This window comes from Gobio gobio (assembly GCF_949357685.1).
Source record: "Gobio gobio genome assembly, chromosome: 5".
NCBI classification, from domain to species: Eukaryota; Metazoa; Chordata; class Actinopteri; order Cypriniformes; family Gobionidae; genus Gobio; species Gobio gobio.
In genome coordinates this window covers 10413361-10440424 of record NC_137101.1, presented here as the reverse complement: position 1 = coordinate 10440424, position 27064 = coordinate 10413361, and the positions used below count along the sequence as shown (strand labels likewise).

At 37.6% G+C, this 27064-nt stretch overlaps 1 protein-coding gene across 2 annotated transcripts in view; it reads right to left on the bottom strand.

Annotated features, from left to right (window-relative positions):
• dock4b (dedicator of cytokinesis 4b) overlaps positions 1-27064 on the bottom strand; it is a 118099-nt gene that overhangs the window by 45529 nt on the left and 45506 nt on the right. For both annotated transcript variants that reach the window (XM_079818191.1, XM_079818192.1), the window contains exons 3-15: positions 22383-22423; positions 22141-22196; positions 21428-21524; positions 21036-21184; positions 19033-19117; positions 15163-15314; positions 11490-11571; positions 11349-11409; positions 11127-11259; positions 9344-9432; positions 5518-5643; positions 1796-1920; positions 1424-1586 (exon numbers count right to left, since the gene is read on the bottom strand). In XM_079818191.1, coding sequence (XP_079674317.1) covers positions 1424-1586; positions 1796-1920; positions 5518-5643; positions 9344-9432; positions 11127-11259; positions 11349-11409; positions 11490-11571; positions 15163-15314; positions 19033-19117; positions 21036-21184; positions 21428-21524; positions 22141-22196; positions 22383-22423 — 1359 coding nt within the window. The remainder of the gene's footprint in view (positions 1-1423; positions 1587-1795; positions 1921-5517; positions 5644-9343; positions 9433-11126; positions 11260-11348; positions 11410-11489; positions 11572-15162; positions 15315-19032; positions 19118-21035; positions 21185-21427; positions 21525-22140; positions 22197-22382; positions 22424-27064) is intronic.

The following is a 27064-nucleotide window of genomic DNA, read 5'->3' as shown; positions in this document are numbered from 1 at the left end:
CGGATAAATGGGCACTGAAGTCCAAATTCAAATTATTGGAGAGAGTAGTTTCCCCTGCCCACTCCACTTCAAACTCGACGCTCAGATGGGTTGCCAGATTGAGGACAGGCAACAGGAGCGAGTGCAATTGACAATTCAAAGTGACGAGCCTTACACTGTGAGTTGGTCAGCTAATATATATGTTTGCAATGATTTTATTGCCAAGGTATTTTAGGTCAGGTAGAATCTGTAAGCTATAATTCATTAAAAAAAAATGTCAGTATATGAATACATATCCATGCTAGTCCAGACTGGTTTATGCTGGTTTTGTTGATGGTGTAGGGTTGAGAATCAAGAACTGGATCTTGTTCAGAATAATGATACTGGAGCCAAATGTCTGTGTCTGTCTGTGTGTCTGTCTGTCTTTCTGTGTGTGCGTGTCTCTGTGTGTGTGTGTGTGTGTGTGCGTGTGCGTGTGCGTGTGTGTCTGTATGTCTGTCTGTCTGTGTGTGTGTCTGTCTGTCTGTGTGTGTGTGTGTGTGTGTGTGTGTGTGTGTGTGTGTGTGTGTGTATCTGTGTCTCTGTCTGTGTGTATATGTGTCTTTCTGTCTGTCTGTCTCTGTGTGTGTGTGTGTGTGTGTCTGTCTGTCTGTTTGTAAGTGTGTGAATGTGTGTGAATGTGTGTGAATGTGTGTGTGTGTGTGTGTGTGTGTGTGTGTGTGTGTGTGTGTGTGTGTGTGTGTGTGTGTGTGTGTGTGTGTGTGTGTGTGTGTGTGTGTGTGTCTGTCTGTCTTTCTGTGTGTGTGTGTGTGTCTGTGTGTCTGTGTGTCTGTGTGTGTGTGTGTGTGTGTGTGTGTGTGTGTGTGTGTGTGTCTGTGTGCGTGTGTGTGTGTGTGTGTGTGTGTGTGTGTGTGTGTGTGTGTGTGTGTGTGTGTGTGTGTGTGTGTGTGTGTGTGTGTGTGTCTGTGTGTCTGTGTGTCTGTGTGTCTGTGTGTCTGTGTGTCTGTGTGTCTGTGTGTGTGTGTGTGTGTGTGTGTGTCTTCCAGCAGAGATGACCAATAGATGTCTTGCAGATGATTTGAGGTGTATTGGTGTATTAGAGGAAGTCTGTACGAATACATCACTGACTCAAGCACATATCTCTATATGCTTAACTCGGATGTATTGGCATCAAAAAGTCCCATATTTATCAAAAATACCCATTGGATATTACACTTCTCCATTTTAAGGGCCCATTAGTGCTCTGACTCACACAGTTCACTGATATTCTCCTGCACTTTAATCATTCATTTGAAATTCTGCTCATTTAACTTCCTCCCTCATTCTCTGCATCTAAGTGTGGGAAATAATGTCTTGCCTTAGTCTTATGTATTATGTGAATATTAAAAGCATCAAACTGAGGAACAAAAAGAACAATGTCTTTTCTTAGCAGTGTCGGACTTACTGGAACAGTGGCGGAACTCGAAGCGGACGTGAGAGCCACGGAACATGTCAACAGGGATGGGCAGTTTGATTAGCTCAGACCATCGTGGACTGTTGTTGTGGTAAAGCACGAAGGTGTGATACTCGTCTCCGCCCGGCTCACCCGAGCCTACAGCCACAAACCCCTGCAGACAGTGAGTCAACAATTCGCGTGAGAGGATACAGAAAACCACAAACCTCTCACCACTGAATGTGAAAACAATCTATGTCAAACTTTGATAGGCTTGACACTAAGGAAGCGATCTTTAATGTCATTTTATATTACCTGGTCTCCAAGATCATGTCTATTTATATGTAATCAAGTAGAATAAGACACATGTATGAGTCTAAAAACCTTGAGAATCTGTCCATCAGCGTCCAGTGCATAGACAGTGACCTCCACGTTTCTTGCCACGCTCTTCCCTCCCTTCTCGAACTCGCCCTTCTCCAGCGTGATGTATAGATCATTTCGCATCTCACCTTCAAGAAAAGAAAAAAAAAATGTTTTATGTCACCATACACACACATTTTTATATATATATATATATATATATATATATATATATATATATATATATATATATATATATATATATATATATATATATATATATATATATATATATATATATATATATATATATATATATATATATATATAGTCAGATTTGGCTTTTTCACCCATAAATCTTTACTATTGGTCAGTCTTTACATCTGTCCTTGGGATTTGCACATTTTTAACCAATGAAAAGTATTAAAAAGAACCTCGTATCTCCATTGGATCCTCAAACTGTCAGTTAAACCACATAACTCCACCCTGCCTCTATTGTGAATGAAGTACCACACACAGTTTGGACCGTCTCTGCTTGTTTGCAATGCAAGGGTAAATAAAGAACTGCTTTTTTGAACAAGTACAGCATTTTCGTTACTTAAAAAAAAACACTATAAAGGATAATGTGTTATGTATTTGATGAGCAGAGAAGAGTGCCTCAGTCTAGAATTTGTCGTCGAGTCATAGCCAATACTGTCTTAACTCTTTCATGCTCTTCTGACATTTTTGACCCACGTTTGTCACGTATGGTTTTTTTATTTTTTTTTATTTTTACTTAATCGAAGCGGTACAAACTTTGTAAAGAAAGTCTCAGTTTTTGTTTTGGCACTTGCTATGTGAACACATACAAAAAAAAAATCATGATTTGAAAAGGTTAAATGCTCCTGAAAAAAAAATTGTCACTCTTGTACTCATCCATGAATGGGACATGAATTTCATCTAGTGGAAACTTTTGGTACTGCGCCCAAACAAAATTGTACTGAAAGCTCATTTTTTGAGATGTCAAGCTCAAATTTGGAACACAACTTGTTTAGATTTATGGCTTTGATTTTCTTGTAGTTTTATAGTCAAAAATTTAAAATAGTATTTGTGCGCATTGTTCATAACAATAAATGTAAAATTCTGAAACTTCAAGTTCACTTTTTTCATTTCAGCAATGTCTTGTTTGAAAAGAAATCAAACGTAAGTCTGCGCTCTAAAGCATTCAAGATTTACGACAGTTTAAGTTGGAAATTTCATTTTAAGGTCTATGCTCAAAAAGTGAATAAATGGATTATAACTTCAGCATAAATATAATTTAGCACCATAAAATCCAAGTAACATAATATTAACATTATCATTAACATTATACAATACGAAAATAATACAATATGGAATACAATACATACAATAACATTATCAAACTAAAATATAGTACATTAATTTAAAAAAAAATTTTTTAAACATTGTCATTTTTGAACGCCACGCAAAGAGAACAATAGCCTGTGTGTAGCACTTCATCTTATAACATAAGATTTTGACCAAATTACAGAAAAAGCAACAGTAAACTATAAAACCTGTAAGTTGTTGAAAACATTAATGCACTGCCTCAAATTTGGCCGTTCCAATGACATTCAAGGATTACGCCGGAAAGCGACAACATATGTATTTTTTTTATAAAAAGTTGAGACTTTTTTTTTTTTTGAGTAACTTTGGATTAAAAGCTTTGATCGGTGACTCTGATGTTCCCTTTAACTGGGATCAAACCTGCAACTGTTTGCAATCCAGATCCCACATTAAGATTTGCACCAAGAGTGCATTTTCAGCATGGATTTTCAATGTTATAATGAAACAATGTGTCCCCATGGATGCCTTCACACAGATCAAATGACTTTTTACCATGTACATTGATTTTATGTTGTTTGCTCAGCAGAAAAACCCACAGACTTCTCATGTTTCTGGAACTCGAATTGATCCTGGAATGAAAAGGCTCTTTTTACATCAATTGAACAGAAATGCAAAAGCACATCTCTCCTCAACAAGCAACATGATCTGAGGCATAATTCGCGTTGTAGCACAATTGGTGACGGTTTAATATAATACTTTAGGAGTTTGTGGAAAAGCACCACAGACTAATGAAAAGGTGTTGTCATTACTATGACACAGGAGCACAACTACACTCATGTGAAGTTCATCCCTCCCAAATGTCCTCAGCAGGTGCATCCTGCGACTCATGGATAATACCGCTGACAAATGATAGCCAAATACACACACACACACACATTCTCTATCACACAGGAAATGCAACTACATATTTGCACCAAATGTCTGTGCCTCAACAACCACGACTGCATGCACATTTTCACATTTGTAGAAATGGAAATGTTACGGCCAACAGTAGGTCACAAACGCATTTCATGGTGTACCAGTTCTCAGTCGCCTATGTAGAGGAAACAAGTACATTTCCTGAGACTCTGTTGGATTATTTTCTGGACATCAACTATAGAAAAGGTGCATGATTTGGTTTGAAAATGCACTGTGGGAACACATTTTTAAAGCATAGCAGCGACTTCAAATAAAGGGGACAAAGAACTTCCGTCACCTAAACCACCAAGCGGAGGAAGTGTGGGTTCCTGTGTGTGTGTGTGTGTAATGCAATTAAGTGTGTGCAGTCCTATTTCAAGACGCAACATTGTTGCTGTGGCAACAATCAGATATATAAAAATCTGTTTCTTGGAAGATCAGAAACAGAACTGGTGAATGAGAATGACCTGGAATATGCACACACACACACACTGAAAAAAGAGGGAAGATCAGCCTACAGCAAAGGACTAATAATAAATCCGGCAGCCATGAGGCACAGTTACTGCCAGTGATGGCACATTCATCCAGGAGGCAGCAGACAGGCTGCTTGTGCAACCAAAACATCTGGGTCAGTAATGGAAAGACGGAGAGTGAAAATAGTCTCAGACACACACGGACTGCCTGACGCATTCTGCACAAAAACGGCAAGAACTTCTCAAGTTACTAGTTTAAGTGGCGCAGTTTTTTTAAATGCTTTTCAGCAAGAATGCATTAAATTTATCAAAAATGACATTTATAATGTTACATAAGATCTATTTCAAATAAATGCTGTTGTTTCCATTCATCAAAGAATCCTAACAAAAATATTAAGCAGCCCAATTCAATATTGATGAAAAATTGGAAATGTTTCTTAAGCAAATCAGCATATTAGAATGATTTCTGAAGGATCATGTGATACTGAAAATTGCATCTTTTCCATCACAGGAATAAATAGAATTTTAAAATATATTAAAATAGTAAAAATGTATTTTAAATTAGTGTTTTACTGTATTTTTGATCAAATAAAAGCAGCGTAAGTGAGCATAAGAGACTTCTTTCAAAATCATAAAAAATTACCAACCCCAAACGTTTGTATCAAGGCAAAAAATATAATATAAAAAAATACAATAACATTTAATGAATGTGTGAATGAGTGAATGAACGAATGAGTGAATGAATGAATGAATGAATGAATGAATGAATGAATGAATGAATGAATGAATGAATGAATGAATGAATGAATGAACGAGTGAATGAATGAATGAATGAACGAACTAATGTTAAAAAACAAACAGGTGCAAAAAATATATATTATATAAATGTAGATCTTTAAGCAAAAATGAACAGGTGCAGTCTCTCAAAGCCAACAGAACTTTTTTGGAATATAATGACTGCAAGCAAATGAGTTATGGTTTTATTTTTACCTGGCATGATGACATCCGAGAAGCCCAGTTTTTTGGTTATGGACACTCCTCTGGTGAAAAGGACCATATATTCTCTCCGCAGCTGTTCAATGTCGCCGTGCAGCAACTGGAGCGCCACCGCCAGACCTGGATTAAACACACACATCAAATTCATATTAATTCTTTAACAAAGACAGCATAATATGAGCTAATTACAGATGATTATTCAAAGCTTTCTCAAATCACTTAATAAATGGAACCCAACAGACTGACACTGAGAAAACTTTACTCCTGCACATAATGAATATTCACAGGTATTCACTGTAGAGGACATGATGAATATGTATTAGAAAGCTCTGAATATAATAATCCTCCCCCATTCTACTCTCTTAGTTTGAGAGGATGTGACGGTAAATGGCAATTTTGTGTAATTTTATTCTGTTAAGCAGACGAGATTTGGCAGAGTTTCTGGTTCAAATTTAAGAGGTTTACAATTCGGTAAACAGAAGCTTTTGTGGCAACTGTATTGTGAAAGTTATGAGATGTACTGTAAAAACACACTCTATCAGTCCAGAATCTGCTTTCTGTGACACGGATAACCACATGAAACCGAAATCGATCCATATCGCCACCATTGTATCTGACCACCATCATCTCACACATCATTTCCAGCCACTTTCAACATATTCTCCTAATTTTCCAAAAGATTACTTGTCTTCTCTAGCCTGACGTCGTCATACTCAGACTCTAGTCAGAATATACCATGGGGCTGTGATTATGGGGGCGTGTTTCAACCGAACCAGGAAAGAAAATGTCCTGCACTCAATTGGATAGACCTACAACCAATCAGAGCAATGGAGTAAGTGACGTATGTTGAGCGACGCATAGTTGCCAACAGAACTCAACTGCACGCACGCTGGAAGAAGTAGAAGAAAAGATGAGTGTAAACGATCTTTGCTGGTGTTGTAAAAAGAATTTAAGGATACACGAAGTACTTACCAACACATCCATCATTTTTGAGAGAAATAGTAAAGGTGAATGCTTTTACGAACAAGTTCTCCATTTAGTAAACGAATTCAACCCAAGCGCCATGGGCGTCGCTAGGCCCTTTTTAGGGGGGCTTCACCCTAAAATTCTGTCCAGCCCCCCTAAAAAATGTGTGATTAGCCTTTCAAATAAATGAAACTTCGGCTTCGTCCCGTTTTTTAATCTGCGTTAATCAGCGTGTTCTTCAAGCTGTTTCTTTAAGTCAGAAATGTTAAACAAATGACAAAAATATTCAGCCAAATTAATAAACTTTTGTCTAATTTCGCCATTTTGATTTGAAAGAGGTAAATGTCATTTATAATATAGTTAACAAACAAGAAATATTAAAAAAGCTGTATTCTTCATATTAGGCATAAGATTAATAGTAATGAATGTGTGCATATTGTAAATTAATAATTCCATTTGTAGCTCTCAGTAAATAAAAAAAAGTTCCGCTTTTTTCAGCTTGTATTGGGAATAAGATTAATGAATGTGTGCATATTGTGAATTAATTTAATACATTTAGTTACCTAGCTTTCCTGTTAGCCTTCGAAAATGATTCATAAAACATATAAATATCAGTTAAACATATGTTTACTTTCTTCACTGACAAAATTGGAAAAATGAATCAGTCATATCTGCCCACTGAAATGGTTTTCAAGCTATTGTTATCTAATTCTTTGGCGTTCAGAACATCTTAAAATGCACATATGTAGATCATAGAAATCAAAATTTTCTCGAAGGGCCATGCCCCCGAAACGAAATAATAAACAGCCAATATCCTAATATGCATACTAATAAGCTACTAGTTAATAGTGAGAATTGGATCCTAAACTAAAGTCTTACCAAATTTTTTTTTTCATACCCTCACTGGGGGCAGAGCCCCCCTAAAAAACCCTAGAATCGCCCCTGCCAAGCGCTCTTTGGTGACGTGAATGATTACGTTACTGTTGATCATCTGTCCATCATCGTATAAAGCCCGCCCTGACAATTTGATTGGTCCAAACAGCTCTGATTCGAGCATAGTTGCTCCACAACGGATCAAGTCCAGACCGAACTTCCCAACCTCAAATGTTGTGGGCGGGGCGAAGTTCGGCTGGCATCCAGGCTAAGTCTTCTCTGCCCAGTTCAAAGTTTTGCTGAGCTTTGGAAAAATGGCCGGCTTAGGATTGAAAACAATCTAATAGGCCATCGGTACATGACAGTGCAATGATAAAGGAAACACGCATCCGGGTCTGTGCTATTGGAGCTCTTAATGATGTTCTGAAGCAGTGCCGAGGTTGATCATAAACTGTCTGGCACATACTCAATGGCAATGGCTCTATGTTGTATAATCGCTGTTTGATAGCACAGGGTCAGAGAAGTGCTGTTGGAGAATTATTCAATTACTGAGCTCGTACAAAGTCTCCATTAATCACACAGACAGATTCAGACCGTGAACATGGGAATTGAGCCAAACTAAACCTACCCAAATAGAAATGTTACGTCAACAGCCAGCATACACTTTGCAGCAGTTAGAAGACAATGCAAATGATTTACATCTTTACATAATGCAAAGTCACAATATAAGCAAGATGGATGTCAAGGTTAAACATAAAAAGATGGCAAATTAAAATATTCTATAAATAAATAAATATAAAATAAATCAAACTAAACTTATTTTTATTTATTTTATTTTATTGTAAATAAAATAAAAAATTTATTAAATTAAATTACTAATTATTATAATTTTTTTTAAATAAAGTAAATTATAAAAAAATAAAAACAAAACAAATAAAATAAAATAAAATAAAAGGATAGGCTCCAAATGTGCAAAACTCCATAGGATTTTGACAAGTACTATACAATATACAGTATATTCACTGATCCCTAATCTAACATTGCTCCATAATAATAGTCCCAATTATAGTTTCAGTCAATTATCATAATCACTCTGTTTATCTCTGACTCTGATTATCAATAAATAAATAAAAAAACAGCATGGCTGAGGAGTGTGTATAATAGTAAGGATGTGATCTTGTATCTCGGAGCATGAGCAAGCGTTTCACAAACCAGCATTGAATAATTGAATATATTAGCAGAAATCATATCTTCATTTATTCAGACAAAATTTAGCAAGACTCTCCTTTTGTCAGCACTATTGTTCATTGTCTAGTGTTCTGAGGAGCATGTCGAATAAATAAAATAATTTATTCCCTGGCTTTGCAATGCGATTACTCGAACGGATGTGAAGGTGCTGAGTGCAATTATGAGCTCCTCGCAAAATGCAGAAACGCTGCAAAACTACCATCTGGATACTTGTGCTTCTTTATGTGCAAATCTTTTTTTTCCCTGCGAAATGAAATTTATTACCATGTTTGGATAAGCCACCCTGAGGGTCTTTTCATGCGTCTTAAGATCTAAAATTATTAACTACGAAGTCATCATGCAAATTAGGTTTCTGGAAGAGCCGAGCATCTTTATACCACCGCCAGATATGCTGGCAAATGGCGTACACAAGCATTATGCTTAAAATGGGGGTATTTAATTTAACGGGAAATACACTTCTGAAGGTTTTATTTTCCCTGAAGTCCATTTATAATGTTTATCAAAGTTTCATGCACCAAAAACGGTTTAAATTGGGGGTTTCATGACCATTTTCCAGCCTCTTTCTGACCTTTAAAGGCAACTTTTTTACTGTACCTTTAAAAAACTATATGTAAATGACCTCAGTTATAATTGGCAAACCACTACAAAAAGTTGCTTGACATTCAAATAGGTGTTGATATGTAACCACAGTTGTGATGTGATATAACCATGGTGATTTCTGCTTCATCCTTACCTGTGTTGGAGCAGGAAAGGTTGTATCTGGAGTTGACTTTTTTAATGATGTTGTCATGAGTTTGACTCCAATCGCTCTCTGTGTTGCAACTGCAAAAAAAAAAAAAAAACAGAGGGCAATCAGCGTACTGGATTCAATCACAAAGCCACACAGATATAAAGAACAGCAATCACATTAACAGCCCAAAGGACTGGCCACGAGCCAGCTGATAATGTGTGAGTGTCAACCATCAAAGATCTGGAGCCAAACACATCTGTCTGCCCTCCAGTACAAAGTAGGCCACAATATTGCAGGTTTCCATTTGTATTCCAGGCACCAAATCTTTAGATTACAATCCTTGTTCTTTATAGCATACAAATGTCTGAAAAAACACAGAAAACTTCCTCAAATTTGAATGGGGAACGGGGAAATCAAATCAAATCAAATCAAATCAAATCAAATCAAATCAAATCAAATCAAATTAAATTAAATTAAATTAAATTAAATTAAATTAAATTAAATTAAATTAAATTAAATTAAATTAAATTAAATAATTAAATTAAATTAAATTAAATTAAATTAAATTAAATTAAATTAAATTAAATTAAATTAAATTAAATTAAATTAAATTAAATTAAATTAAATTAAATTAAATTAAATTAAAAATTAAGATTAATAAATAAAAAATAAAATATAAACAAATATAAACAAATACATTTAATTGAATAAAATATACAAATTTTATTAAATATACAATTTTATTAAATATAAAACATTTATTAAATAAAAACATTTTATTAAATAACAAATAAAATATTAAAATAAAATAAAAAATAAATAAAATAAAAAATAAAAAAATAAAATAAATAAAATAAAATAAAATAAAATAAATAAAAAAATAAATAAATAAAACAATAAAATAAAACAATAAAATAAAACAATAAAATAATAAATAAATAAATAAATAAATATATATATATATATATATATATATATATATATAAAATAAATAAAATAAATAAAATAAATAAAATAAATAAAATAATAATAAATAAAATAAAATAAAATAACAAAACAACAAAACACATTTTTATTTATTTATTTCGGTGTTTCATGCCATATCATCTAAGACTATTTTCATGTCAAATTCTATTACGTTTAGGCTGAAAATGACCATTTTAAAATTCCCATATATTTACAGGGGTTTCATTATTGTAGAAATTCATTGGTAGAGCAAATGAAAAGGATTGTGACCGGGCAACCTCAACCAATCTGGGCTGCGTTTCCCAAAACCATCGTAAGCTTAAGTTGATCATAGAACAATTGCCACCAATGGTCTCTACGATCAACTTAGGCTTACGATGGTTTTGGGAAACGTAGCCCAGACCAATCAGGGAAAACAGTTAGACTGATTCCAGGATCTCAGACATGGCTGTTTTCACGGTCTTGCGGTGTTATGTGGCGTGTGTGTATGTGTATGTGTGTGTGTGTGTGTACATGTTTTTCTATCCCGGTGGGGACTTCACCCTGAATGCACACAGACTCATGGGGACTATTGTCACCATGAGGACCTAAACTGAGGTTACCAAAAGGAAAGGTTTATAGATCATTTTATAGAGGTTTATAAATCATACAGAATGAGTTTTTTTTTTAAATGTAAAAATGCAGAAAGTTTTCTGTGATGTGTAGGTCTAGGGGTAGGGTTAGTGCAAGTTTGTACAGTATAAAAAACATTACGACTATGGAGAGTCCCCACAAAGATAGTAAACCAGATGCAGTTGTGTGTGTGTTGAGGGTCACTTACGCATAGACCTTCAGCAGGTGGTCGTCTTTGGAGTCAGCAGTGAGGAGATCAGCGATGCTGACCACAGCACAGCCGAACGGGCGCCTGTATTGCACATTACACGTGTTCTTCTTCTCTCCTGCACCCATCCTCCCTACAAACACCAAACAATCAGCGCTCATCACATGCCTGCAGGGTCTTTGGCATCAGTAATTATTCTGTGGAGGCAATACGGGCTTTTACCAATCCTAATGATGTGTACGACAATATACACGTCTTTTCTCAGGTCGCCGCTCCCCAGATCCTGAGTAAAACAAACAAAACTTAATCAACACCGATTACTCTGCGAGATTAGTCTGGGAATGATTTTATCCCAACACTCACCACAAAAAGTGTGCATTGTCTCTCGGTCTTCTCTGGAAACTTGGGCAGACCGTTTTTATTGAGTTTAACAAAGAACCTTTCACTGCAAAACAAAGAGAGAGCGAGGGAAAGCCTTTCAGTTTAAACACGGAGTTCATTCTGTACAAATGCAGTTTCGAATTAGATTTCTAAGGACATTGGCACAGCAGGCACAGTACTGTTAAATTCACTTTGCCTAATAAAATATTTACCAAGCAAAGTCTGGTTCATCATAACAGATGTTGAACTGTCAATAAACTGAGAAGCAGAACATGCTAATAAAACATAACAGATCACACAACAAAAAAGCAAAATTAATATTTTGAGACACAACCATGCAATACCATGTTTTTTGTACCATAGTCATTTTTAGATATGCACTACAGTAATACCATGTTTTTATACAAGGTAATATTATGTTTTTTATATGTGCAATGGCCAAAAACTATTATTTTTATGGACAAATTTGGACATAAGTATTACCATTATTTTTAAACATATACAAAAACAAACATGTATAAATCACATTTAAATTAAAAAGAAGAATACCATGTACCATGTTTTTTTACATCTGATATCATCACTTTGCAACAAAAAAAAATATTGTGATTCCTGAGGTGCCACCATCGTGCCCTTGATCAAGATGCTTTGTTATAAGTATTGTTTTTTTAAATATATTCATCCAGAAAATTAAATAAGCCACGAGTAAACCATGCCAGGCCACTGCCAGCTGTCAATACAGGGCAATAATGGGACAGACACCATGTGTCCATCACTGACCGACCAACCTCGTAATCCAGTTACATGACTTTCACAGCTTCATGATAAAAAGAAGAACGGCCCTATAATGCATCCCAACAGGAACAATAACTGGCAATAGAGATCGAACAAAACTTAGGCGTACAATCCGCTCAGGAAAATACACACATTCATGCATGGACTTGCATTAAACCGGCCCTTCACACGAACGCTGTGTTAATTAACTCAGCATTGTTGCGATCCCAGCGTCCCATCACCAGAGGCAGGAGCACAAAGGCTGTTTTGGCCTTTGACACACAGCTGCAGGGCTGCGATCGCTTTCTGAAGAGGCGTCTGTGGACGCTGGGATATTCCTTTCGGCAGACATCACGCCAGCAATTCAATGACACACAGTCGGGCGGCTTTCTTTTACTCTCGCCCCGGCACATCACAGAGAATTTGTTATTTCCTCCCTTGATGCCAGGGATTGTAACACAACAAGTTCAAATGGGACACCGATACGACCCCCACGCCTCCCTCCGGACAAGGCTGGATAAATCGACATGGATGGAAAAGTGATCCCTGTGTGTCTGGCTGGATAAATTAACTATGCCACAAAACGGTCCCGTGGGAATGGAGGGGGAGCTGTTACCCAGAAGGCTGTCAATCAGCACTTTGCACATATCCTGTGGCAGAAATGAGGAGAAACACAGATACTCTTTCTCTCTCAAATGCTTCACACACACACACACACACACACAGACACAAGGGGCTTTTGGTAGCAGCGTTCAAACTGTCTAAAGAAAAATGAACAAACAGCACCATCATCTTTTTGTAAGAGCGTTCGCTGTCCGCGCACCACTAGACGAAATGGATATAACTGGTAACATGAGCTGCCTAACATCAGGACTGATGCTGAATCACTCGACTCAAACAAATGCTGTGGGATCAGTACAAGTTAAGCTGCATGGAAAATTTATAAATAAATACATTAAAAGAAAGTAAAAAAAGAATTCTACTTTGACCACGTAAATATACAAACTGGTATAATAATGAATTAACTAATTTAAATAATAATAATAATAATAATAATAATACAGTATATGTATACATGTATATACTGTATTATTATTATTATTATTTGTAGTAGTAGTAGTATTCAATGCTGTCAAATCGATTAATCGCGATAAAAGTTTGTGTTTATTTAATATAAGTGTGTGTACTGTGTATAATTATTATGTATATATAAATACCTCCACATGCAGGTATATATTTAAGAACAATTTGTTATATTTATTTATAAAATATTTAGATTATATATCAAATAAATTATATAAATATACAGTATATACATGAAAATACTTCTTAAATATATACGAGTGTGTATTTATATATACATAATAATTATACACAGTACACACACAAATATTATGTAAACGCAAACTCCTATTTTGGATGTGATTAATCACGATTAATCGATTTGACAGCATTAGTGTTATTGTTGTTATTATTACTATAATTATTACTATTCTTATTATTATTTAAATAAATGCATACATTTACATGTGTAATTAACCATAGATGTTGTTAGCCAGATAAGAATTATGCATCACAAATCATAGTACACTAAAAATAGCATGTCAAAAATGTAACAGTTTTTGATTTGACATTTGAAAGCGATATTTTTAATTGAAGGAAAATACCAAAGAATGTAAAAAATATTAGGTTAACTATATTAACCTAAAAATAATAATTTAAGATAATTAATTTAGCACGATACTAAATTACAGACACATGTAAATGAAATAAGTTATATAAAAAAAGTATGCAACAGCATGGTACATCTCCAAATATTATATCGTTTTATTACATGCTTAGAAGTATGTACTTCCTCCATCAACAACACATTATGTTACAGTGTCAAATATTCAAATTGGGATACAGCCCTAGTGATTCCCTATTCACTGCAGTTGTGGGAATCTTGGCAGCAGCGTGATTAAATCCACAGGACCTGTCAAGGCTAGATATTGAACAGATTTGAGGCCGCAGGCTTGCCTGAAAAAAAAAAGTGAGTGCCGTGCCACCATTCCATACAGAAACAAATAATTAACTGGAAAACAGCCATCTAACCAGGTAGGGAAATCGATGCTGGATCAGAGCCACATTAATATTCTCCTTCAAGACTACAGAGACTGACGGAAAAACTCCAATCAATGAACAGAGGGAAAACACTGAGACAATGTGAGCAAACGCCACCGAGCAGCTGCTGAGACGGTTAGAGTCGGTAATTAACCATTAGATGAGATAAACAGGTACGCATACATACACACACACACACACAAAACCATCTGAAGCCTCTCACAGCCTCAACTGCAGGTGTGTTTCCCTGATGAAAACTGTATGTTTGTTTTTCATCTGTCTGGCAGTGGCCAGGGACAAAAACAGGAGGAAGCACGCGTAATGAGGTTATGATTGAAGAGCACATCCTGTTTCAGGACACAAATAGGATTTTTTTCCCACAAAAGGAAGACTTTTCATTACAACATTGCTCCAAAAACACATAAATATTAAGCAGCACAACTGTTTCCAACATTGGTAATAAGAAATGGTTTTTGAGAAGCAAATCAGCATATTAGGAAACACTAAACAATCTTACCAGCCCCAAACTTTTAAACGGTAGTGTATAGGTGAAAAATCACACAACCATATAAATCAGGGATCCCCAAACTCAGTCCTGGAGGGCCACTATCCTACAGAGTTTATTAAACACCCTGAACCAGCTAATCAGTGTCTTACAAGGCCCTAGTTAGACACTGATTAGGTGTTTAATTGGGGTTGGAGCTAAACTCTGCAGGACAGTGGCCCTCCAGGACCGAGTCTGGAGGCCCCTGATATAAATGAGGAGTTAGAAGCTCACCTGAGCGGTTTGTTCTCTCGACTATCATAGATAAAGAAGAAGACCTCCAGTTCTTCACCCAGGTTTGAGCTCATCAGACTCTTCAAATGGACAAACAGGTGATGTGTGCTGACAGGAGTCGGAGTTTCTTTCTTCCGGTGGCGATGCTCCATCTATCCATTCAAACACATAGAGATCATTACATGTGATGCAACCACTTTTCAATAGCGCATGAAAAAAAAAGGATTCACAATGCATATAAACACCAAATAAAGCTCTAACTTGTGTCTTTTTGATACCCAAAAAAGCCGGAGAAGCTGTGCATAACATAAGCAGAAATGCATTGAATATTCCATTGAATTCCAGCGGCTCCATGTTCGCAGCACGGCTCCTTTACAGCCGGCCAAATCTGATTTGGTCCAGTTATTATGCTCCTTTCTTTGCAATGACACCACAGTGTGCAATGTCAAATGCACACGCGCACACGTGCACACATGCTCGTTTTAAGTGCACATTCACACCGTTGTTGTTGTGTAACAAACACACTTTTCACTTGGGAGTATCATCTATTGGATTGTAGTTGTTGAACCGCACTCTGTGTGAGGACACTGAGGTGTGAAAAGGCGTGATGGGAAATATAAAATGGCCAACGGTGTAGCGCATATGCTCTCCCTGTGATGCTGTGTGTATGAGGACAGAGATAGACACTAATGAACACACTTTCATTTAAAAACGTATAATACTAATGGTGGCCTGTAGCCTTTAAGTATTCCTCACTTAAATAGCACTGGAAGATAAGTAAATAAGCAGCCATTACAATTAATTTGTACCAAACCATGTTGAAAACAGAATACCAACACGCTTTTTTTATTTTTTATAAACATAATAGCTTCAAAATGTGCCTTTTCTATATAGGTGTGTGTAATTAATGTTGTAGAACAAAACATCCAAGTATCATCAGCATATGTTTACCACAGACCTTATTTTAGTCATAAACTGAAATACTCCCATTATAAAAAGGCTGCGGCTATTTACCCTGGCTCCGCCCTCCTACGTACTTCCGCTCTATTTTCATTTTCCTTCAGTACTCCGTCTGGGATTCTCTGGTTTTCTCTGGTCAAATTTGAACCGGTCCAATCAGCGAACAGAGGGAGTGGCTGAGAACGATGACGTTGATGCCGTGCGCTAGTTTGAGATGACATACGTCACGACCAAAAGTTAGCGATTGGCTATGGCAGATCCAATAGTTTTAAACTTCACCAGAGTACCCGCCTTCAAGGAAGTTAACGCTTGTCAATGGAGAGTGGCCAGACTCTCTGTACAAATGAAATGTACGAGAGTCTGGTAGGACCAGGCTAGCAGCTATTTGCACTAAGTGAAAATAGCATATTTTCTTAGCGATAATTGCTATTTATCCAAGTGCAGATAGTGATAGATGCTATTTACGCAAAGTGCAAATAGCTGCAAATGCTATTTGCTAAGTGAAATAGCATACTAAGTGAAAATAGTGATATATTCTATTTACACCATGAACAATTTGCAGTTCTTTGCAATATGTGTAAATAGTAATTACATGCAATTTAGACTTTATTTTGACAGATACATACTATTTGCACCTCAGTATTGTTGTACATTAACAGCATGCAATAATAACAGTGTAAATGATTATATTTATTAAAATTATTAAATGGATGCCACTTTAATAGGACAATAAAAAGCCCTCCCTACACCTACCCCTAACCAATAAACGCTTTTATTATTATTAAATATAATTTCGTTAGGCGCTTTATTTCCACTTTTAGAACATTTTCTTCATTTTTCTTGAAAGTGAATGCCTTTCCGATGTGATGGAAAAAAGGAAGAATAGCGAGCTCGCCAAAAGGCAGATTCGAACCCGGGTCAAAACCAAGATCCTTAAACCTTACACTCTACTGACTACACCACTGAAGACGCTGAAATACACGTTTTTTGTTTTTAATCTTGTTTGGCCCAACCAGGCATTGTTAGGCGGAGCTAGTGCGAATAGCACTTGCTAACAAGGCACGCTATTTGCACTTGGTGTAAATAGACACTCCGTTATAAAACCCATAGGGCAATACAAGCAAACCACTGACGAATTAGTCTTCCGGGTTTTTGCGTCACCCCTGCAGAACTCTATGGTGTCAGGAATGCAAACAAGAAGAGGAGGAGCTTGTAATGATTTTTACATTAGTCGATTTTAAATGTCTGAACATAAAAGTAATCATGCATTAGGCAATGTATTAAGCGAGAAACACATGAAATAGTATAGTATGTAAAAAGGTTAAATACTACAATTACATCCATAAATTGGGTTTCAATTGATTGTAAGGTGATGTGTGAGCATTTAAGTGCATTAAAGTCACCATGAAAACAAAATTGACCTTTTTAATATGGAATACCATCAAAGTAACTTTCCCTTATCCTTGCAGCGACGTCTCTGATGACATGTTTACTGGTGCGTGGGCGGGACAACCTGCCACTCACATGAGATCGGCCAATAGCAAACCACAACCATCAGATCAATTCCCAAATGGACAAAATCAAGTCCCACCCTACAGTTTTAACAGCCGTATCACTCGGATATATCCGTCACAATCGGGAAGAAAAGACTATCGCAACTTCCTTTCATGCCAACTTTAGTAAATGAAGAAAGAGGATAAAAGAAAGCAGCAGTTTCTCCTTTATGAGAAATGACGTTAACCAAAGCTCCAATTACAGAGTGTTAATGGGAATGAATAGGCTAAAAAGATAAAGCACTGGAATTTCATTAAAGACTTTATTCCCCGTTTGGCAGGCCGGGTCAGATCACGGAAGGTTTTAGACTTCTTATACTGCTTACTTTCACATCAAGAATTCCAAACAAAGACCACCTGTGCCCTGATCACGCGTGTGTGGGGTAATAATTATCATGAACAATCAACCATTCGGCATTAAAAAGTGAAAGCAACTATCATTGTCCAATCTATTGTGCATTCATAGTTTTGGGCTACGTTTTCTCACTCCCAATCTCCCGGTTTCTTTCACACACACATATTTGTGGTGATGCCTGAATCCCCAGCACTAATTAAAGTGTGTGTGGTGAGACTGGGTGACCTGATTCACTCCCGCACTATTCATCACAGCACACTGGGTATGTGTCACAGGTAATGAGCTCCGTCTAAACACACACAAAACGCCATCCTGTTGAGCCTGCTATTCAATCACAGCTAAACTAGATCATCACAGCACAAAATAACCCAAATAAATCAATAACTGTTGTTAAGAACTTCCTTTTTTTAGCTTTGATTGTCATAAACACCAGATCTAATTTGGAATACAGCCTTAAAAGATCTTTTAATTTGAGTTCAAATAAATATTTTTTTATGGCCGTCAGCAATTTGCAGGTTGCAAACATCTTGTGTTTCATCTCACACACAGCTGATGGCAAAAGCGTGCGAGCCCGCCACATAAACCACAGACAGGGTTGGGTAATGGAGTCCGTCTGGCAGCGGAGGGTTATTACATTACATTACACAGTATGGGGACACTTCAGGTCACGTTTAGCCCGAAGTAAAGCTCCAATGTGCTTCGCATAACTCAATTATATCACAGCAGAGACTCCCCGCTGTCAACAACCCCTCCGGCCGGCTACCAGACTTCCACATCCATGACGACTGTAATTTTCTGCAGAGTATCTTGTCAGTGCGGCTCAGAATTACTGTCATTTTCCCCATGGGGCCTGTTACTCGAGCTGATGATGTTGAGGATTTCATCACGTGCCTCTTGAGTTTAACGGAACGGGATTAAGCGGCTAAATGGGGAATCTTTCTCAGAAGATCAACTCTGAGTCAGGAACACGGTCGTCATGGTAACGCAGCAAAACAGACGTACCAGTCGGTAGAGCTCGGTGATGCTGATTTCATCCGGGTCCACCATGCTGAACTCTCTCCTGGGTACAAGGTCCAAACACAGCTGCCTGTGAAAGCACAGAAACCGTACAGCATTACCAGACTGCGTACAACATATTTCCATGTTAAAGCCTGTTCACACCAAGGACGATGACTATAACAATAATGATAAAGGCTCTGTTTACAACTCGTTTTAAGATGCGTTTATCACAAGTACACAGGGAGACACATTCCTGTTTAAACCTGGTGTTTTAATCCGTCTCTTTTGTCCACTTTCAGACACTTTTGTGCTTGATTTCTTCAAAGGGAGGGTCTTGGTAAATGAATGGGCTTTTTTCGATCTTTCGATCTAATGGATTAAATAAACTTGTGCGATTTACATATGAACGCGACCGGAGACGACAGAAGACATATGAAGAGCAGCAGCTTTCGTTTCTGCTCTGATAGCAGCAAGACCACGGCAAACGCTGTGAGTTTGTGTTAGAAATCAGGAATGGTGAGAGAACATTGTGTCTAGCTAACGTGCGTCCTATAAATGTTTATGCTTTAGGTCTGGAGGCGGAGAGCAGCCGGCCTTTTATGGCTGTTTGAACGCATTTGACCACGTGAGCGTCTATATACTATGAAAGCAATCCGGCGAATCCGTTTGAGACTTCCTCTGGAAGTGATAGAAAGCGGATAAGCTCAAAACATTTTAGACCCCGTTTAGTGTCATCCACGTGATCAAATCAACCAAAATTCATCTTAATACCAGTGTAAACAGGGCCAAAGATATAGTTCTAAAAATCATTCGAAATATAAAAGAATAGCAGAGTCCACACCACAACTATAACAATAATGGCAGAGAGAAACAATATAGTTGGAATCAGACAGCCAGAATCCATCCTTGAGCATTTAAAGCAGCACAGACAAAACTGCAGCACATGCTTATTATAAACAGAACAATATTGTGCTTTGGTGTGGACGGACACGAATAGTTATCGTTATCCTTATAGTTATGATTCTTGGTGTGAACGGGTCTTTGGGCAACCGCAGAATTCTGAAAGGTCCTGTTTCTTACCTCATGGAAGGAATTAATCTCACAAAAAATGCCTGGAACACATTTAATCTCAAAATCGAACCAATAAAATAAGAAATTATATTTTACATAAAGAAAATTACTCTTCTGCATAATTCTCTGTGGGGAGTTTCTTTATCATTACTGCAATCAATTAATTTACTTTTATTTAAAAAAGTAGATTTTACCAGCATACAATAAAAACAGTATAACAAATAATACCAAGATATATAAATATGTAATACTTTATTTATACTTAGCATTCAAAGGTTTGATGTCAGTAAGATTTATTAAAAAAGAAATTCATTAAAAAAAAGAAAAGAAATATGAACTTTTATTCAACAAGGATGCATTAAATTGACAAATGCATTAAAAAAGACTAAAAATATTTATAATGTTACAAAAGATTTCGATTTCAAAATAAATGCTGTTCTTTTGAACTTTTTGTTCAAAGAATCCTAAAAAAATATTAAGCAGCACAACTATTTTCAACATTGATAATAATAAAAAATGTTCCTTGAGCAGCAAATCAGCATATTAGAATAATTTCTAAAGGATCATGTGACACTGAAAATTCAGCTTTGCATCACATGAATAAATGACATCTTAAAATAAAGTCAAATGTAATAATATCTCAAAATATTGCTGTATTTACAGTATTTTAGTATTTTTGGTGAGTATAAGAAACAGACCCCAAGCTTTTGAACAGCAGGGAAATTCATATTTAATAAATGTACTCATAAAAAAATATGACTTTTTTTAAATTATGGTAACAGTGACAAGATAATTTTAATGCAATTATGCTTAATTTTCTTCATTTAGAATAAAGTATAATTCGTATTTTTTTCACATTTGTGTGAAATATGACCTGAACATGTTCATGATGGGTGTTTTGCTTTATTACATCACACAGATGATACTGTACTCACTCGTTGCCCCAGTCCAGACGTGCCGTGATGTGCTGTTTGACATCCCTCATGCGATCGTGAGTCAGGTGACCCACCAAAACCTGCCGCCTGAGATCCAAAATCTCATTCATCACGTGCCACAGTCTGTGAAACAGGTCTCCTTCGTTTTTCTATGGGGGTAAACAAAAGGAAAGGAAAGAGCCACTGTAATGTTGAAGTTGCAGCTTTAATAACGGGCTATATTGCTGTACCACTAATGATCTGGTGTAAAAATAATTCAAAAACAGTTTCTCCCGCATCAACAGCTGAAATACAAATAATATATTCCTCCCATCAGCATCTGTGTACCCAGAGTTCACATAGCCAGTGTCTGGCTGTGGGCGGACTGCTGTGTTTGCCCAAACAGTATTTACCACAAAGAGCTGCTTCCACATGGCGCCCCAGTCCCTCAGGGTGGACGTCATCTCCGTAATGACAGAGTCTTCAGTCGGCACCACCGTCTCAAACTGCCTGTGAGTCAAATGTGGGCGGCACACAGCACAACAGATATGAGATACACCTCATCTGGTTCTGCGCTTGCTATACAGTACGTTAATCAAAGGAAAAAGCAGAAAAGCAGTGGTGCGCTGGCGTTTTCCTTCTGTTCACCCTCGCTACATTCATTTAGCATTATGTTCAGGCAGCGCAGTCTCAGACATCCGTACACCAATTTAAAAAAAAAGTCATAAAATCAACAAAACCAAACTTGGCTTATATTGCATGGAGGCAGAATACAGAAGTAGATAAAACAATAACATTGCCAGATTCCAGCTCTCATAGGTTTGATTGGCATTCACTTTGAATTTAACATGTTCACACAAATATCTGCAGTAATCAAGCTCACATACGGTCAATCTAATACGTCAGTTGAACGTTTTCTCATTGAAAGATACAAATCAAATCATGTGAAAATAGACGGTTTAGTGGTGCAACACAAACATCATTGTACTGTAGGCTTTATTGCAGTAACAATAGCGAACATTATGTGTAAAATGTGCATGTCTGCACTTTATTCCGACATGTTGGATATCTGCAAATATGCAAATGTTACTAATAACTTTTAGTACTTTTCTTTTCTTCAACTCACCCCTTGTTCTTGATATGCGCATTCTTCAGATGGATGTAGTTGCATGGGAAAATGCCCTGAAAAGAACGAGAGATAACAGGTAAACAAATCAAAAGTGAATAAGTCTACTAATAAACAAGGGAACAAAAAGGCAGAAATAAAAAGAGAAACTGGCTTTGATCCGTGCGTTCCGTCTTTCTCGCAACTGGAAATAGCATCCGACACTGACAGACCTGATAAAAGACAAAGACACAGTTGCTTACCTTGGCATTCGGGTTCTTGAGGACGAATCCTCTGTACCAACCTGAAACACAAAACATTTCTGTGACTTTCATCTTTAATATTGCCCTAATGTTTCTCGACTGAAGCCGTTTCATAAGATCTAACAGTACGTAATGTTGGAAATATTCTCTTAAAATGACTAAAGATAGGACAAATGTATATGTGCAAATGCATGGATTTACATAAGTATTGCATTTGAAAGCATTTGGATGTGTGAGGGCACTGATTTTATTTATTTTTTTAATTCCTATTTCCATTGAAAGTCAGATATAGAAATTTAATATCTCAAACGTCCAACCATATTCTGTAGCACTGGCATGGCATCTAAAGAAACAAAATGGCAATTGTAGCATTTGTTTTGCCAAAGATTTAACAAGTACAATACACAAGACTCTAAACACATTTTACTATCACATACTGTAGGAACTTGGTGGCATATTTTATTTTATTTACTCAACTGAACTCTGAGTTGTTGAGTCTTGTTTTAAGACCTTGTTTGCTTCGTTCCGAAACACCTATTTTAAAATTGTTACATTGTTGCAATTTCTTCTTGCTCGGGTTCGCTTTCACAAGGCAACATTTTTAAATGTCCGAGGGGAACGATATGATGTCCTACCTGCCTGTCAACATACACTATACTGCCAAAAGTTTTGAGACACCTGCCTTTACATGCACATAAACTTAATGACATCCCATTCTTAATCTGTAGGGTTTAATATGGAGTTTGTCCACCCTTTGCAGCTATAACAGCTTCAGCTCTTCTGGGAAGGCTTTTCATAAGGTCTAGGAGTGTGTTTATGGGAATTTTTGACCGTTCTTCTAGAAGCGCATTTGTGAGGTCAGGCACTGATGTTGGACGAGAAGGCCTGGCTCGCAGTCTCCGCTCTAATTCATCCCAACGGTGTTTTCTTTCGGGTTGAGGTCAGGACTCTGTGCAGGCCAGTCAAGTTCCTCCACACCAAACTCGCTCATCCATGTCTTTATGAACCTTGCTTTGTGCACTGGTGAGTGGTCATGTTGGAACAGGAAGAGGCCATCCCCGAAATGTTCCCACAAAGTCGGGAGCATAAAATTGTCCAAAATATTTTGTTATGCTGAAGCATTTTCACTGGTTTCATTGGTTTCCTTACACTGGAACTAAGGGGCCAAGACCAACCCCTGAAAAACAACCCCACACCACAATCCCCCCTCAACCAAACTTTGCACTTGGCACAATGCAGTCAGGCAAGTACTGTTCTCCTGACAACCGCCAAAAACCCAGACTCATCCATCGGATTGCAAGACAGAGAAGTGTGATTCGTCACTCCAGAGAACACGTCTCCACTTCTCTAGAGTCCAATGGTGCGCTTTACACCACTGCATCCGACGCTTTGCATTGCACTTGGTGATGAAGGCTTGGATGCAGCTGCTCGGCCATGGAAACCCATTCCATGAAGTTGACCATGGAATATTCAGTAGTGAGGAAATCTTACGAATGGACTTGTTGCACAAATGGCAACCTATCACGGTACCACGCTTGGAGACTCCTGAGAGCGTCTGCATGTGTCTGCATGCCTAGGTGCTTGATTTTATACACCTGTGGCCATAGAAGCGATTGAAACAACTGAATTCAATCATTTGGAGGGGGGTCCCAATACTTTTGCCAATATAGTGTATGTATTTCCATACCTCCACACACCTGCTTGCGCAGACATCACACATCTTCAGCATGTTTCACTAGGTTATGCAGAGCTGTGGACAAACAGTCACCTAGCACCACAAACAAACAGCAGCCACCTTTTACAGTTCCTCCTGAACCAAAACAACGAGTTTATGCTGCGTTCACGCAATGTCGTACCCGTTATTATGAGATGGCAACCTGTGACGTTCTACCCGGAGCTGTTCATGTCCTCAGTCAGGTGGTACAAGTAAGAGCTCTGTAAGTTGTTAACGTTATTATTGTAATGCTGTGTGCTTTGGGACATGAGGTTATTTAACACCGTCTCTTATGACGCTTTGCAAACTGTGTGCATTCATGTGTTTTGGAGGAGGTGTGGCTTTGTAGAGCGATTTCCATTATGCTTTCAAAGCTAGCTTGCTGTTGCAAGCCTTCGAAATCACCTACCCTACCTTAAAGGTTCTGTATAGAACCTTCTCTTTTAGGAGTGTATTGAGACTTGGCAATGATTTGACCAACAAGATACTTTCAACCTCAGCTTCGCTTTGACTCACTGATGCCTGCACTATCACTGTTATCTGATCATCTCCAGCACTGATGAACCTTGTGCCCACTGCAACCCACCCCCAAGCTACTGTGCTTCCTGGCAAATAGCCGAGCACAGTTTGAAGGTGTGAAAAACAGGGGGCTTATATCACCTCTGCACACACGGCAAATAGTGTAATAGCAGCTGTATATAGAATCATGACCCCTCATCTCATAAGTAGCACCTCCAGTCAGTCAGGAACTAATGATTATGTAGTGTCATATCTACCGTTTAAGATTCTCCATCACAATTTTACTGGCTTTTCTCCAAACGAAACCAGCTCTCTTACTCAAAAAACAGGAAACGCATGCAGCCAGAGAACAAAGGAGTGTGTCTTCAAAGGGTGGAAACAGGAAACGAAGGAGTCGAGTGTGGGTCACAAAAAAGACTGGTTTCAAATCCTCCCGTTTAAGAGGTGGTACAGGTGTCTGTGTCAGCATTTTATCAAATCAAGACAACCCTGAGGAAAAGACCATCTTAGACTAGAATGACTAACCAGGCTAAGTTTATTCAGACCTGGTTATAGCTGGTTTCCAGCTAATTCTATTATATTTTTAACTTTGCATACAAAAACCCTCTCACATGACTAGATTTTTACCTGTAGTTCATTGGAGGTCAGTAAACAGTCGTTTTATAAAATGGTTTCATTGCAGTGTAATGTTAGTATACTATAGCTATTTACTATAGCTATATACGATTAAAATACTATTACTATAAAAGGTTTAACTTTATTTAAGTTTTAGTTTTTATTTTAAATAATTGTTAGTTGTAGCCCTACTTAGCTTATGAAATGGTTCAACCTGCGTGGACTTCCTGGTAAAGCTAGTTTGACAAGGAAGTCCTGCTGGTTAAGCTGGTTAAAGGCTGATTTATACTTCTGTGTCGGACCTGCGCCATAACCTCTACGGCGTGGGCTACGTGTCAATTTTCATTTATACTTTTGCGTTCTTGTCCGCGGCGATGTGCAGTTACACATGTAGAGGGAGCATGTGTACATGTGTAGGGGCGGCAGTGGCTCAGTGGTTCATGAAGGTTGGCGGTTCGATCCCCGGTTCCACCTGACCAAGTGTCGAGGTGTCGATGAGTAAGACACCTAACCCCAGCTGCTCCCGACAAGCTGGATGGCGTCTTGCATGGCTGACACCGCCGTCGGTTTATGAATGAGTGAGTGAATGGGTGAATGTGAGGCAATGTGTAAAGCGCTTTGGAGGGCCAATGGTCTGTTAAAAGCGCTATATAAATGCAGTCCATTTACCCCTGAGTTCTGGCAGACCAATCACAGCGTTTGCGGTCCGCATAGAATTTACACGTTGTAAAAATTTTGGAGAGGTGCAGTGGTGCACACAAGGGTACGTCATACACACGCGTGCAACACACAGCCTATGACGTAGCTACGGCGTACACTCGACGCAGAAGTATAAATTGTGCTTAAGAAACCAGGTAGGAACATGTCATCATCCAAAACAATATATGCTGGTTGATCTTTTTAGTAGGGAAGCTCCTGGTCAAGCCTGGCAACATTATCCTCAAGAAGCCCTGAGAAAAAGAGCCTAAACCAGCTAATTTGGTTTAAATAAACTGCGCAGTTTAATTTACCAGTTAAATCGATCACTAAATCAGCAGTATAATGTTTGTTTTGGGCACTTTCATCCTGGGTAAGTTAGTCTGCCTGTGACAATGTGACCTTGTGCAACTAACAGATAGGGCTGGGCGATAAAACGATAATGATAATTATCGGGAAATAATTTTCCTCGATAAAACGATAACAACAGTTCGATAAATACTCTATATAATGCTTACACGCTAAGCGTAACACTGCGCATGCGTTTTGCACACCAGGCTTCTGGGTGCCGCACGCAGTGTTGGATTACAGTGGAGTGGAGCGAGAAAAACGAGCGATAGTGAAGGAAATTCAGCGCTCACGACCAGCTCGGAGGACACAGATATCGTTGACAAGAGAGGTCACTCAACTTCAGTGGTTTTGAGATATTTTGGCTATTTACAATCCGACATTAAACAGAGCGACATGCACTGCTTATAGGTTCACCACACGGTAGTATAATTATTCAAATATCTTGCTTCTTCGAAGTTCTTCCATATAGCATTGAGCCCAACACAGCGGTCAATCTACATTAGCCCAATATCAGTTCACACATAGGCTTATCGCCTTGTTAGTTGTAGTGGGTGACTTACAACAAGCTAACGTTACCAAACTATACTCACTAAAACATCGTAATTTGAATTCTATATTTGTTTATGACAAACATTATCTTTAAAGCACTTTAACTTTGCATGTGCAGTCAGCAGAGCCAAATGTTATATAATTACAGATACTTATTTTATATATTCTATTCTATTTATATTAATAATATTCTACTAATTCTTCTACTAATATTCATTTTATTAGTAATAAATAAATC